The sequence below is a fragment of the Rattus rattus genome, chromosome 2 (assembly GCF_011064425.1).
Source record: "Rattus rattus isolate New Zealand chromosome 2, Rrattus_CSIRO_v1, whole genome shotgun sequence".
NCBI lineage: Eukaryota > Metazoa > Chordata > Mammalia > Rodentia > Muridae > Rattus > Rattus rattus.
In genome coordinates this window covers 82,041,609-82,057,652 of record NC_046155.1, presented here as the reverse complement: position 1 = coordinate 82,057,652, position 16,044 = coordinate 82,041,609, and the positions used below count along the sequence as shown (strand labels likewise).

General features: G+C 42.0%; 1 protein-coding gene across 1 annotated transcript; it reads right to left on the bottom strand.

Moving 5' to 3' along the window:
• Positions 1-8,684: 8,684 nt before the first annotated feature.
• LOC116893921 lies at positions 8,685-15,939 on the bottom strand. Its single transcript, XM_032895642.1, has 2 exons — positions 15,896-15,939; positions 8,685-9,221 (listed from the first exon to the last, which is right to left on the bottom strand). The coding sequence occupies exons 1-2, from the start codon at positions 15,929-15,931 to the stop codon at positions 8,712-8,714; spliced, it is 546 nt and encodes a 181-aa protein (XP_032751533.1). The 5' UTR covers positions 15,932-15,939; the 3' UTR covers positions 8,685-8,711.
• Between the last annotated feature and the right edge of the window lie 105 nt (positions 15,940-16,044).

Here is a 16,044-nt window from a genome sequence, read left to right as displayed (position 1 = left end):
ACAGCTTCCTCTACCTCAAGAGAAGATTACAGATTTCTGCTTCCACAAAGTTGAACACTTGTCTGATCCACAGAAATGTAAGGAGGCATGATGGCAGCAGGCTTCAGTGTGTCTTACCTGGTTTGACTTGATCTGTGGCCATCTGCCACACTGACAAAGAGAGCAAATGCTAGGGAGCCATTGTCATCCGAGTCAAAGCCTAACAGAGTAGAAACCTGGAGCTACCCCCTGCCCAGAACTGGCAGACCCAAGGAAGGAAAACACAGGTTGGTTTAAGTTCCTGAGATTTGAAAGTCATTTATACAATGTTACCATAGCAACAAACAACTAGTGAAAATAAGATCTCCCTCTTAGCAAAACTAGCCTTCAATACTTGGCAGCCAACTATGACCTAACAGGATTTGCTAATGCTAACAACTTGTGTTTTCATAGTATTTAGTTTTGTTTGACATAGCACTTAAATTCATTTTAAAGCTGGGGTGGAGATAGAGGATTTCATGTTGAATTATTACTATGTTTATCGGAGGCTTTGGGAAATAGTCAATGCTAGAGTACTCCTTCAAGCCAGGTATAGTGCTTTCCATCTGTAGCACAGAAAAAGGACACAGGTAGTGTAACGCAAGGAGCAGGAGCAACAAGCAACAAGCAAGCACTGAGCAAGCTCTGAGCAAGCACTGAGAAAGCACTTGAGCAAGCACTGAGAAAGCACTTGAGCAAGCACTGAGAAAGTACTGAGCAAGCACTGAGCAAGCACTGAGCAAGCACCAAGAACCAAGCAGCAAGCAAGCATCAAGAAGTGATACAAAGGTGAGCTGTCTGAGCCAAAGTTTCAGAAATAATTAAATCAAAATAGGTCAAGGTAATTGATGAGGGAATGAGGAAGAGCCAACAGGTTCCGTAGGGCAGGGCATGTGGTGTTGCCTTACCTAAAAGGAGGCAGATGGACCGTTTGTGAAAGTCACTCACTTTCACAGCTGAAGGTAATGAGTCTAGTTCTTTTACCGTGAAGGGTACGCTACCCACCTGGACTCCCTTTTTCCTCATCTGTGAAAAGCAAGTGTCACAGTTCCTGCACAGTTTCAGGTAAGCAAGTAGGAGGAAGTAAATCTCTGAGAGATATATGTGCAGGGGAAAGGCAAGGGAGCACATGAAGCTTCCTCACCTCTCCTATATGGGAGCACTATACCTAAAATATTTACCATGGAGGCGCTCCCAGAGGACAGAGCACCTTTCTTAAAGCAGTGTGATTGTTTTATCATTTATTTACCTTTGCAAATATATTATAATGAAGAATATAGAAGCTAGAGTAATGTTTTAAACCATTGCCTGCTGTCAGCTCTCTCCACCTAAAATTAGTATGTCAATATTTGATGCCCCTTTCTGACAGTATCAACAGGGAGGTGAATCTGAGGGGTCCAGTTGGTGGGAGGCAGAATTGGCCTTCTTCCTTCTTAGTGGGGCACACTACCCATGAGCTCCCTACTGGAGCTCCCTCTGGCCTCCAAGAAAGTTCATTATTTCTTTATTTCCTAGCAAGTAGGTGGAACGAGGTCCCAGGAAACCCCATACATTGACAAACCAGTTCTGCACTGTTACAAAGCCAATCTAGGAATAGTGAAAGTAAATAGTATAAAGGCAGAATTTTCTAGAAATCAATTTTTTTCCTCAATTCTATGGTCTACCTTGGGCTTGCTTGTCTAGTTTACATGAGCCTACTTGTTTCCAAGTTCTCCATCAGACAAAGATTTCAGTTGTCCAGGGCAGGAGTGTGTCTGGATTCAGATTATCTGCCTTATCGCTGTTGCTATGTCCTCAGGCAGAACCCAGGCTAATCCAGAGGGAAAGGCAGTGAGGCTCAAGGACAATGATTAACAGCTAGTCTGACTACCAGGTATCAATCAAGTCCTCTCTTTTGTTTATTCAACTGCCAATAAGTGGTTTTTAGTTCTGAACATTGTCCTGTGCCTCAAGGGGACTGTTTATCAAATAGGGCTGGCAATATGGCTCAGTTCTTAAAAGTACTTACTGGGTAAGTCTAACAGCAATCCCCAGAATCCACATAAAATCTGTCTAGGGTATACAAATGTAATTCCAACATTCTTGTTAAAAGATGCTGTTGTGCCCAGATTGTAAAAACCCCAAAGAGACCACCAGGAACCACAACTCTGATGTAAGCATGCGAGAGTCTTTATTTAAGTTTGAGCTTGGGCCACAAACCTTCCTGATGGAACAGGAAGGAAAGGGACCCCGGGCTCTAGGTGAAGGGGATTTATAAAGGAAAAAAACACAAGTGGGGCTTTCAAGCTTTGGAGTTACATGATTGGGTAAATGAGTAAATGAATGTTAACTTTTAAACTGATAGCATTTGTTCAAACCACAAGGAGAGAGAATACTTCCAAAAAGGAGCATCTTGACCTGGGAAAGACACGTTTTCTTAGCCCACTCTGTTGTTATCAGCTAGCTATAGTTGCTGTGTCTATTTTGCAACTGTCAGGGACATTTCATGATTTTTCTCAGACCTCAAGGGTGGGGGTCATATCACTGTAAGGACAGGAGCTTAAAATAGAGTTTACAGGACAAGATGGAATCTATCCTATTGCTTTTGTCTCTTTATCCCCCCACCTCCTTCTATTAGTGGCTTTAGGGGGCCAATCTTGGGCTCTTTGAGATCTGGATCATCTGTGTTAATTTGTTGATAATGTGACCTCATTATCATCAGTTGAATAGTCTCTAATCTCTATCTTACATATTATAAAAGCTTATTTATAACGTGTGGTCTAAAAGTGAGGAGTAAGAGAATAACTCAGGGTCTCATGAGTAGAAATGAGAGTTGCTAACCAGGGGGAGGAATTAAACAGTGAGTGGTATCAACTTTCAGAATTTTCTCATTTCTTTGGGAATCTATTTATATTTTTTTTAACTTTAGTTAATGATTTTCTAGTAACTTTAGAATGGTTGGCATAGAAACAGCATTTCTTGTATAAGGTGTCATATAGCCAGTCCTACTTGTTGAAGGAAGACTAAGTCTAATCTCTTTTGTTTTGTAACACCACTTTAGCCAGAGAATGTACATTATGTTCCAGGTGGGAAGTGAATCTTTCTAGGTGTTGGATATCTTTAACTATGTCTGTCTTTAACTGTCATAGTTCTTTTCCTGTAATGTTAGCACAGTTACCTCAGTTTTGACCCCAGCCAGCCCTGTCCCTAGAATTAATGTTAAAGTCAAAGAGATAGGTTCTTTCTTTTGTCTCTTACGGTCTCCCTCAATTTGTCTTATTAAGGTTCTCCATATCATTTTCTCTGAATAATAGGTTATGTGGGGCACTAATTGAACCAAAATATAGAACCCACCTGGGGTAGAATTTGAATTAAAATCCACTCCATTCATGCAAGAGGACAGTCCTGTGGAACAGGCCCACCATGTCTGTTCAGGGGAAATAATCTATTGGGAAAGAACTATGGGAACAGTCTGATTGTAGAGGTGTTGATATAACAAGGAAACTTTTCTCAGACAGACATCCCATTCCAATATAGTCTGGATGGTTAAAGTTGGACCTTTTGTGACCATCTATATGGAGAAACATTATATTTAGCCATTAACCCAATGTCTTTATAAAAGGGGGATGTAATGCACACAATACACATAGTTAGCAGGGACAACAACTCAGAACAGAGACTGAGTCAACTTTAACTTGAAGGGGTTAGTCTCCTTTTTGTACCCTCCATTCTGGTACAGCTGGAGCCAGGTAGTCTTCTTTAGTGGAGAAACAGGTCTGGCGTGAGTGAGTTTAGTATACCTAGGCAGTGATTCTATCTACTTTGATGGTAGTTGGCATGGTCAACAGGATGATGCAATGTCCTTTTTTCTGGGTTTAACCATGTCTTGTTGAAATCTCTCTCTCTTTTTTTGGAGCTGGGGACCAAACCCAGGGCCTTGCGCTTGCTAGGCAAGCGCTCTACTGCTGATCTAAATCCCCAACCCCTTGTTGAAATCTCTTTACATAGACCCAGTCTCTTTGACCTGTGGGTTCTGGAAGTGGGCCTGTTTCATAGAGGGCACATAATTTAGGTCAAAGATATTTATGAGCCCAAAGGGTAGGCTCTAACCCTAAATATTAAATCATCATCTTTTAGTTTTGTAATAGTTGTCAACTGTAAGCTGGGAACAATGGGAGCTGGGATATCATATATAATCGAAGGGCTTCATCTGGCAAGGAGAATTTCTCACCTGATATAAGGCAAAGAGAAAGAATATCACCCTGTCCCTGCCAGTCTCTAAGGCTAATTTAGTTAAGGTCTTTTTTAATGTTTTTTTTAACCTGTCCTGAACTTTGGAGTTGGGGGGTACAATATAATTTTCAATCTGTCCCAATGAATTTTGTTATATTTTGATTTACCTTGTCAGTAACATAAATGTCAGCCTATTGTCTGACCCTATCATATGAGCAAATCTATACCTGGGTAAGATGTTCTCTAGTGGCCATTACCTTTGTTGTCTCAGCCTTGGTTGGGAACACCTCTGTCCATCTGGAGAAAATGTCCACAAATACCAGCAGATATTTATAGTCATATCTTCTCAGCTTGATCTCATAAAATCAATTTTCCCAGTAGGCCCCCAATCTCTTACCTTGAAGTCAGGAACCTGGATATTTGGGATTGTTAGGAGTATTGGTCAGCTGGCAAGCTTTACAGTTTGTCACTACATCTTCAAGAGTGGCCTGTATATCCTTGAAAGTCACCTTAGATTGTTTCACTGGGTCTATCATTTGTTTACTCTCATATGAGTGCCTGTGGATCTTCCTGAGAACAGTTCTTGCTAAAGAGGTTTTAATTGATCACCACCAGCCCATTTAATTTTTTCTTCTGTATATATATATCATTTGTCCTGGGTGGTTCAGGTAGGGCAGTGGCTAATCCAGAGATGGCTGTTTCTTTTAAGGCTACCTCTTTAGCATGTTTGTCAGTCAGGTTGTTATCTCTAGCCATTGGTATTGTTTCCCTTTTCTGTCCTCAGCAATGAATGACTGTCAATTTTTTGACAGCCAGAGAGCTTTAAGGAGTTGTAGAATTTTATCTTTAATTTTGACAGGGTTGTTGTTGTTGTTGTTGTTGTTGTTGTTGTTGTTGTTGTTGGGAGCTCTCATTCTTAGTAGATGGCTGCATGTACATGAGCAGTTGTAATTGTATATCTGACAGTCCCTGTAAATATTAACAGTCAGTCTTTTTCCTATGATGGGAGCCTGTGTTGATATTATTAATTTGGATCTTTTAGTTGAAGTGCCTGGAGAAAGAGACAGTCTAGATTATCTCTATTTCTGTAGTCACTGTCGTCCCTGTTTTTCTCTGACCCTTATGGATGAAGCTGTTTCCATCCATAAAGTACCCTCAAGTCAGGTTAGGTACTGTGTATCTGGGCCAGAGCCTTGTCACATTGATGGAATGGACAGTTTAAGTCAGGATCAGGTAGGAGAGTCTTGGAGTTTAAGAAAACAGGCAGCTGGAAAATAAATAACTTAGCCAGGGTTGATTAGTAAAGTCTGATAATGAATCATTTAGGCATTGCTGAGTCATCAATCAGAAGGCAGTACCCCTTTAATTGCATGGGGGGTAGTCACAATGAAATTTTGTCCCAAAGTTAATTTATCTGTATCTTTAATCAACAGTGTCATGCTACAATAATACACAGGCAATGTGGCTATCCTGCTGCCACAGGGTCCAGTTTTGTGATAAATAAGCTTCTGGCCATTTCTGTGGCCCTAGAGTTTGGGTCAAGATCCCTTTATCTACTCCTTGCCTAGCAATCTTTCGAAGCTTGGTCTCCTGGATCCGAGGCCTTGTTGGCTAGAAGGACTCTAACAAAATCTCTATTTATGTCTTTCTTGTCTTAATCTGCACTCTTCTGTACTCTCCCTGAAACTTTCATTACATCTTTTAACGATTTTTTTCTTAATCTTTTTTGAATCTGTAAGTTCTCCTTAATGTTCAGCACTAACTAATTGATGAAAGCCCCTGCTAAAATGTTCTGTTTTCTCAGGGTCTATGTGTGTATAGCCTTACACATATAACCTTTATGACCTGTTCAAAAAATGTCACTGGACTTTTATCAATTTTTTTGTCTACTATCCTTATCTAAACCTTAGCCAAATTATTGTTGAGACCTGCTAAAAGAGCCTGCTGGTAAATTTGGTGATGTTCTCTACCTGGCGTTGAAGTCCCAGTCTGTGTGGATTCCCTGTGGGGCCAGGGGTGAAGAGAACCCATAGGTATCTGCACTGAGTGCCCTAAGGAGCATGGAAAGGAGTGGTTGTTGCTTCTCAGTGGGCTGAGTGTGGCAGAATAGTCAGTCTTCACAACCTAGAGACCACATCTGTTCAGACCAGGAGCCAGCACTTCTCCTGGCAAGGATAGCCATTTACTGAGCAAAATGAGTGACTAGGAGTCTTTTCTAAGCTCTGGTGAGGGATGCATCTGTCCACTTGGGGCCTCTCCTGTCCAGTCATCTAGGCGTGGGGCCCTGCTCTCTGGAAACTCACCTCCCAACTCAGGGAAAGACTGGTTAGAGCCTCAGGAGACCCCAGACTTAAACATTTTTAGGGGCCCTGGATGCCTGTGCACTCTGTGCCTGTGCTTGACAGAAGGGGAAAGAAAGGGGGATAAGCCTGTGTGAGCTATAAAACATAGAGCAGGTCCTGAGAAAAAAGGGAATCAGCAAGTAATTGAATTTAGGACCTCTGGAAGATCTCAGTGTTCTTAACCTCTGAGCCATCTCTCCAGCCCTAAAGCTGATGTCACCAAGAAGGGTGGAGCTGGCTGTTGGGCTGGAGCTGGCTCCATTCCTGTTGTCTTTTTGGTATAGCACACTTAAAGCAGGATACGAGGGATGGGAGAACAACAAGGAGAGTGAAAAGTATAATATAGAACCCAGAATTTGCAACAATGGCCACCCAATATCTGTAAGCCATTGAGAAGTTTGGGTTTAATTAAGTTTATATTTAATATTGGGTTCACCTTGAAACTTTTTAGTGTTGTTGAAGCATAACTGATGAATTTATATATAGTGTATATGAAGGGTATATACAATATATTTCAATACAGATATACACTATTGATTTCTACAACCAAGCTAATTAGCATATGTAACACTTTACATAGTTTCCCTCCCTGTGTGTGTGGGGGGGGATCGCTGTCTATATGCAGGTAAAGGCAGACACAAGAGAAGGCAAGGCCTGTGATTTGGTTAGTGAAAAAGTAAGGTGGGCACAGAGTTTTGAAGAGAGGAGGGAGAGAGAGGGGGAGGAGGAAGAAGAGGAAAAGGAGGAAGAGGAGGGAGAGGAGGAGGAGGAGGAGAATCAAGATAGAGGAGAAGGATGACCTAGATCTGTGTGGACTTAAAAGGCCACAGGTAGTTATGAATATTTCATAAGGGATGGATTTTTATAGGACAATTTGTCTTATCTAGGTGGGCAGTTTGTATCATTATCAATTGACTGTGTGTTTATTGTGTGGATGTGGATGTTTTGTGGAATGAGACTTAAGATAGAAATCTGTTTGATAAATTACAAGCTTACTGAGTTTTGATTTTAATAGGTTACTGGGAGTTGTGACTATAACCATAGGAGGCAGATGCTGGGACTGTGAGCAGAGTTCTCAGCAAGAGGAAGGCTGCTGCCAGGATCAGAGAGTAGCCAGTGACAGTGTGGGATCCATAAACCTAGGATATATTTTTATTTATTTATGTCTTCTGTGTTTTTCCATCTCTATTTTATTGTATACAGTACATGGATCTGTTACCTCTATGGTTAAGTTGATTTTCAAGTATTTTATTTATACTCTTAAACTAGTATGAATGGAGTTATTTTCTTTGTTTTCTTTTACCCCCTATGACTTATTTGGATAATTTTGTTGGTAGCACATAGGAATACCAATGATTTCTATAGTTTAAATTTGTACCCTATAAATTCATCAAATTAGTAGTCCTACAAGTGTGGTGGGTGAGTCTTCACCACTTTCTATAGAAGTCCCATTATTTTCAGAGTTCATTTTCCCATCATTTCTTATTTGGAGTCTCTGTGTTCTGTTAGCTGGTTTTGGCTAGGACATCATCCATCACTATATTGACTAGAAATATGAAAGCATCCATATATTCTTTTGTTCATTACCCTCATGCATTTTATTTTCTGCTATACCTCCCAGTTATCAGGATATGAACCATAATTTTATTGTGAATACAGTAGAATTCACAGCACAATGGTAGCTTATTGACACAAGTTATCTACATCATTTTTTCAAATTATGTATAAATTCTAACTCAGTCCATAAACTAATTTCTGCACAAATTAAATTACAATTTCATACTTCACAATTTCTGCCTATGATTGTCTCTGGAAAAATGTTTAAATTTTATTTAATGATAAATATGTTTACTTTCCCCCTCAAATTTCTTTACTTTTCTTCTTAAATGTGTTTCCTTCTACCTCACTGAACTTCTGTAATATGAGCACTTTGAATTCTCCTTCCTGCAACTCATGGGTCTCTAATTTCTGTGGTAAACTGCTACAGCCTTGTTATTTTTCTTTAACAGTTTACAGGTTGCCACATTGCTTCTATTCCTTAGAAAGTGTTTTTACCCCTGTAAGGTCTTCTTTTAGATCTCTGAGATGGCGGGGTTGCCTTGGGATTGCAGTCAAACATTCTCAGAACGAGTCTCATGGCTACTCAATGGCATCTCTGTTTAATGGGCCTGATGAGGAGTCCAGCAGACTCTGGGTTCTGAAATCAGCCACTTTAACTTTTCTGCCCTCCTTAAGAAAGAATCTCTCAGTAAAAACAGGTGTTTGGGTGTGGTTTATGCCTAATCTGAGGTCCCAGGAGGGAGCCTCCTCTGTGTCTTTCTGTGTGGAGAATGCAGGGTGGGTGTGTCCTTCATGGATGGTGGTCCATGGTTGAACTAGATGGTCTCCAAGACCTAAAGCAAGGAGATTGGAGTTTGCTCCGAGGTACGAAGCAGATCTTTCACTTGACCTGCTGATGACTGTAACATCCTCACATCTCAGCAGGACTGCTGCTGAAACTACACGGGTCCAACAGTACCAATGCGATCTGAGGCTGAGAGGGCCTGTGATCAAGCTGCAGGGCTGCTTCAAGATCGAAGACAGAGTCCAAGTCTCTGAGCCCATCTCTGATGCATACATCCCAGAGTTGAGTCCACTGTCAACCTGCATCTGAAAGAAAGTGAAGCCAAGATTAGAACTATTCCAGGATCCTCTGAGGAACTGAGGTTGGCAAGCCCGCCCTGAAGAATAAACTGGGTGTGTCTTCTGCTGGCCCTCATATGTCAGAACTGCTCTCAGACTACAGATTAGGGGTTGAGATCTAGGCCTTTGAGTCTGTTTTGTGACTGGAGTTGGTAAATATACCCCTAGGAATCTATTCAGGCAGGCCTGGGCTGTTTTGTATTGGAATAGAGACAAGCTTTGGGGCTGTTTCAGAAACTACTGCATTGCCAGGGTTGACAAACATGCCCTAGAGACCAACACGGGCACATTTTCTTCTGTGTTTATGTGCAATAAAAAATTATGTCGCCATACAGCTGAGATGGGCTGTGCTGAGAGAGTGTCATTTCAGGATCTGCAATTGAGACTAGGTGAGACAGACCTGTCCCCTAATGTGCTAATGCATATGAACTCTTTGCTGGTCCCTTGGCAAAGCTTTTGGCATTAAAACAAAAGCTACAGAAGGCCTCAGCCAAGGCTACCCAGGGCATGGAACCATTTCTAGGTCTGGCACCTGAACCCATGGTCTGGCACTGGGAAAAAGTATGTTCATTGAATCCAGAGGTCTAGTCTCAGAGCTTCTGGGTGTTGCAATCTTCCACTGAAGCACTTCTGTCCGCAGATTACCTGTGGGGACATGAAGGGGGGCTACCTAATGAACCCCCTTGCTGCGGTATAGCCTTCTGCTTCTGGTAATACTCAGGGGTGACTAGAACCATTGTCTCCTTGTGTTGTATAAGTACTTAAAATACAGTTAGAAGTTATGGTGGCTTAGGAAACTGGGAGAAGTAGCTTCTCCTCTAAGGTCTAAGTACCTCATCACCCATGGGTAGTTGGCAAGCCTTAGAGTACTAGGCTCAGATTCACTCCTACTAAGTAGGACTTAAGTCCATCTTGACAGCTGTTAGTCAGGGGAATCAAAGAGCCCCTCCAAATAATGTAGGCTGGTGCCATTGCCCTTGGTTAGCACCACCCGACCAGAACTTGAAAGTAAGACCCTGTTGCTGAGGATACCACATCTTTCAGACACAGAGTGTCTTGCTCCCAAGACATATAAGTGCCACTACTGCAGCCTTGGGCGCATCCTGCTATGTTAGCTATTGCTGTGGCTTGAAGGGTGTGACTACTGAATGCTTTCCTTCCTTGGCAGTTGGCAGAGATTCAGATATTAGGAAAGCTAGGCCTCAGGGAAGAGTCTTTCAGATCAGTTCCAACTCAATTCCTCCAAAATTGTGTTTGAACCATGAGCATATATACAGTGTTTGTATGGCTGTGGTGTGGCAAATAGAATCCAGGACCTTGCTCTTGCTGGGAAAACACTCTGCTACACAGTTGGCTGTAGTAATTTTTGGATTTTTGTGCTGAACCTTATCATTAATAGTAAAGATTTTAGGTTTCATTTTGTTCTTCTGAGTTAATCTCTATATCTCTCTGTATCTCTGTCTCTGTCTCCCTCTCTGTCTGTCTCTGTCTCTCTGTCTCTCTGTCTCTCTGTCTCTCTCTCTCTGTCTCTGTCTCCCTCTCTCTTTGCCTCTTTCTGTCTCTCTCTCTCTGTCTCTCTCTCTCTCTCTGTCTCTCTCTCTCTGTCTCTCTCTCTCTCTCTCTCTCTCTCTCTCTCTCTCTCTCTCTCTCTGGTTTAAACAGGCAGCAAGCTTGGTCAGACCTATAGTTCAAAAACAAGTCATTTCCTTCAGTGTTTAGCAACTCAAAATTATATTTTATTCCTTCAGACCAAGGCCACATAAAGTCTATGCACATCAGGAATCAACTAGAAATTTGTGCAAAACTTATTCACAGAAGTTTAATTTTCTTTTTCTCTCCCATTCTGGGTTTTCTCCGTGCAATGAGACATCCACTTAATGCTGTTCTTTCCTTCCACATAAAAATTACTCAAATTTCTGTTTGCTTTAGTTGCTCACTAGTATCTTCTGATAATAAAAAAGCAGGTCAAGGATAGTTAATCATTTATATCTGTTAGAGTGTTGATTTGCTTGTTTGCTTGCTTGCTTGGTTTTTTGAAGTTTTTTTTTCTTTTTTGTTTTTGTTTTTTTGTTTGTTTTTGTTTTGTTTTTTGTTTTGAGAAAGAGGGTGTGGCGGTTTGAATGAAAATGGCCCCCATAGACTCATAGGGAGTGACATTATTGGAGGTGTAGCCTTGTTGGATGAAGTGTGAAATTTGAGGTCTCAGGTGGTCAAACTAAGCCCAGTTTCTCTGTCTCTCTCTGCTGCCTGCTCATCTGGATGGAGAACTCTCAGCTACCTCTCCAGTATCATGTCTGCCAGTGTGCCACCATGATGACGAAACCCTAAGTCACAGGGTCTCACTATGTGTCCTTGACTGCACAGAGCTTACTCTATAGACCAGGTTGGCCCTTAACTCATGAAGGTCTTCCTTTCTCTACCTGCTGAGTGCTGGAATTGAACATGTGCACCACCACATCTGGCCCCAGAATGCTGACCTTACAGCAATCACTCCACTGCCATGGTTTTGTTCAAAGCTATTAATTGTTTGATGAACATCTTCCAAACGTTGGTGTGTACTATCTATGTAAACATTTTAATTAAGTTAAAAAGTAACTCCCCAGATGCTGTTCTATAACAAAACATCTTAGGAGTCCTCAGAGACATATAAGAGGGTACTTTGGATTTATGTCAGAGTACAAAGTCCTGTCCGAGCTTCGTTCTGCCTCAGACCATTGCTGAGGGCTGGAACCAGACATATGGACAATAGGAATAAAGACAAAAGAGTTTCAAAGAGCGTGTATTCCTTTAGTTGGAGCTGTTCCCAGGATGAATGTATGACAGTGAGCATAGTGACTAAGAACTTACCCAGGTAAAACTAGGTTCCAATGCCTTTTCTGTCGTTTGCTGTCTGTACTGAGCATGGTCGTCTAGTTGGAATTCTTAGTGTCAACATTCATACTGGTCAAATGGTGATGATAGTGGTAGCTTCCACATAGTCTTTTATGTTGTGACTTGACTTACATAAAAGGAATGAAATATATCGAAGTCAATATTACCTGGTCAATGTGATGGTTTGAATGAAAATGGCCCCTGTCTTAGTTAGGGTTTCACTGATATGAACAGACACAATGACCAAGGTAACATAAGAACAACATTTAATTCGAGATGGCATGCAGGTTCAGAAGTTCAGTCCATTGTCATCAAGGTGAGAGCATGGCCGCATCTGGGCAGGCATGGTGCAGGAAGAGCTGAGAGTTCAACATCTTGTTCTGAAGGCAAACAGGAGAAGACTGGCTCCCAGGCATCTAGGTTGAGGATCTTAAAGCCCATGCCCACAGTGACACTCCTACTCCAATAAGGCCAAACTTTCTAATGGTGCCACTCCCTGGGCCAAGCATTTACAACCCATCACTGTCCCCATAGACATGTATTTGTATGATTGGTTCCCAGTTGGTAGAACTAGAACTATTTGGGAGTATAGTCTTGTTGGAAGACGTGTGTCACTGGGGTAAACTCACACCAGGACCAGTCTATCTCCCAACTCCTCTCTCTGCCTCTTTGTTGTAGATCAGATGCAAACTCTTAGCTACTTCTTGAGCACCATGCCTGCCTGCCTGCTGCCATGCTCACCACCATGGTGATCAAAGATTCTACTACTCTCTGGAACTATGAGCTCCAATTTAAATCCTTTAAAATAATAAGCTGCCCAGGTCATAGTATCTTGAATACATACATGCATGCATACATACATACATACATACATACATACATGCACACACATACACACACATAAGACAGTCAATGAAAAGAGAAAACACATGCCATGAGATTTTACTATATGTTTAAATAAGGCTATCTTCACAATTTCTTTGGAATAAGTGGATCTTCAGAAGTAATCAGGTTAGGGGTGTAGCTCCAGTATTAAAGAAAGAAGAGAGAGAGAAGGAAAGAAAAACAGGAGAGAGGAGAGGAGAGGAGAAGAGAGGAGGAGGAGAAGACAGGGAGAGGGGAGGGGGAGAGGAGAGAGGGAGAGAGGGAGAGAGAGAGGGAGAGGGAGAGAGAGAGAGTGCTAAAAATCATGCAGAGCCATCAAGGCAGCTCAGTGAGTAAGGGTGCTTGCCATGCAAACTTGATTGCATGAGTTTGATCCTGGAACCCATATAAAAATTCAAGATCTGGGGTCATGCATCTGTAATTCTAGAACTCTTAAGGCCAGATGGAAGGCACAGACAAGGAAATTACCTGAAAGCGTGGAGGCCACTTATCCAGAAACAAGAGACTCTGCCACATAAGAGATGAGAACTGATTCATGATGTCATCTGTCATGCACATCCCTTCATACACACATCACACACACACACACACACACACACACACACGCACATACATACATACATACATACACACACATACATACACACACACACACACACACACACACACACACACACACATACAAAGAGGAGGGGGCCTTACCACGTGCTAAGTGTTGGAAATTCTCTTCCAAACTTTATTCTATACCAAATATGAGGAGAATGGGGAAGCCATTGATGCCTTCTACGGGCCCAACAAAAAACCAAACTACAGGAAGATTTTATACCATTCCAGAGACAATTTTTCCAGATCTGATTAATAAGAATGACCAGACAATGGAAAGACAAGTGAAAGATTTTTTTTTTCTGTCCAATCAAAACCCATTTCCTCATGGGTGAAAACAACTTCAGTAATCCAGCTCATAAATATTTCCCTAGGTAAAAAGAAAAAAATTCAAAGGAGAAACAGGCTTATCAGACACTTGTAGAAGCAGAATATTACTGAGAGAACTGAGTGGCAACTGAGTGAATATTAGCTTAGATAAAATAAGATTCAATCCTGTCCTGTATTGTATAATGTCCTCTGTGACTTTGGAAGTGTTCTAGGGTAGCTTCTGCATCTGTTTCTTTGTCTATAACTCATGACCCACTGTGCATGTCATTGCAGAACACAGAAGTCTGAGGTTTTGCTTTGTTTCTTTTGCCTGTCTGTCACGGGGTATGGAAAGTTGTAGCGAACAATAGCCTTGTCTTGCACATTCGAAGCCACATCTACACCAAAAAGATGCTCAGTGAGTGTCTCTAATGAGTGAGTGAATCCTAGGCTCTATACAGAATTACAGAAGTAAGTCTGTAAAAGTTCAGGGTGGAGATTCCACTACACAAGGCTATCTAGAAAGGATGACTGACAGAGTGTCTGCCACTTTGTGATGTCATGCCTCAGCACAGCTTCCAGCAGAACTGAATCAGAAGAGAGTACAGATTAGTTCACGATCCTTTACATGCCCAAATGTTCACTCTGGAGTTTACTGTCCAGAACTTTCGTTCAGCAACTTTGGGCTAACTGCAATCAAGACTGATGTCAAAGAAGACTGTACATGGAGTCCTCAGAATTGTCCTTTCTCTACTGCAGACCCACTTGTAATGGAGGCATAGACAGTGCTGCTGAGCTGCTAACTGGTGAAATCTAGACTCGGATTCAGACTGTCAGGCCCAAGGGCCTGTCCTTTTGGCCATGGATTAGTGTGGTAACTCAGCAGACACTGCCAGGTTCAGGAGGCATCTCTCAGCTTTTAATTCCCACTCCTGCTTTGTTTTGCAGAAGTGGCCACCCGTCTTCCACTGCACTCTTGGGTTTTTGCACTTTGACAGTTTGGGTATTTAATGGATAGCTTACCTCGCTGTCTTCGTATCTATCCTTCTCCCCAAAGCAACTCCTACCCTGTGTTTAACATTTTAACATAAATCAGTCAGCCAGGAAACATGAGGTCTGCCAGGCTTGCCCTCCCCCCCTCTTCTTTAGCGATAATTTTAAACCAAAGTATTTTTATCCCAGGTTCAACAGAGACTAGAAGGGTAAGAGTGTTGAAAAGCCCAGGCCCAAACCCTGGAGGTCCTCCACTCTTCAACAATCCCCCAAAATCGAAGCAATAGAAAAGAACTACTATGTATTGTCTCCTTCATTAAACGATGCAACATCAGTATCCAGTCTGTGGCTAAATTCCTGGGTCGGGTTCTCTACTGACTAACCCAATCTAGTCAAAGATCTCATAGAACAAAGCTTGCAATAACCTGCTCAACGTCATTTATTGATGAGCTGCCCCAAATCCAGGACCAGATGGCTTACCCAGGATTTCTTCTTACAAGTGGCAGATCCAGGATTTAAGCATAAACCTTTGGAACTAAAAAGGTCTTACCTTCTGCAGAATCGTTTCTGTTAGCTAGAGTTAAAGAGCCAACACACTCTATCATTGCATGTTAGGGGCCTCTCAAGAGTCATCTGGTCTAACACTAACAAACAAAATCCCTAGACTTTGACATTTTCGTTTTACAAATAAAGTGAGGAATGGAGCCAGGGCCTCACACGGGAAGGGATAGGTTTTGTGGGCAAAGCTGAGGCTTCTGCTGAGATCTCAGTGTCTCATTCACCCAGGAAGAGACAGGTATTGCAGGTAAAGCTGAGGCTCATGTTGAGATCTCTGTGTCTCCGGAGTGTGGGTCGTAGCTATGAAGCTGTGTGGCTCTTCAGCTGTCATATAGATGAAAATAAAGGGTCCAGACTGGGAAAGGGGAGCAGGTTAGCTGCCAAAACATTATGAAGACCCCATCTTTCTTATCCTGTCCTACCTTGAGTAGCCCATGAGAATGGGGAAGGTTCTTCATGGTCCTTTTCTCTATCTGACTGTCCCTGCTCGAAGTCTGCACTGCTTTTTGCCCTCCTGACTAAACATCTCCTCCCCTCTGCTGCATCATCCAATTTCTGAAGTTCTCTGCTC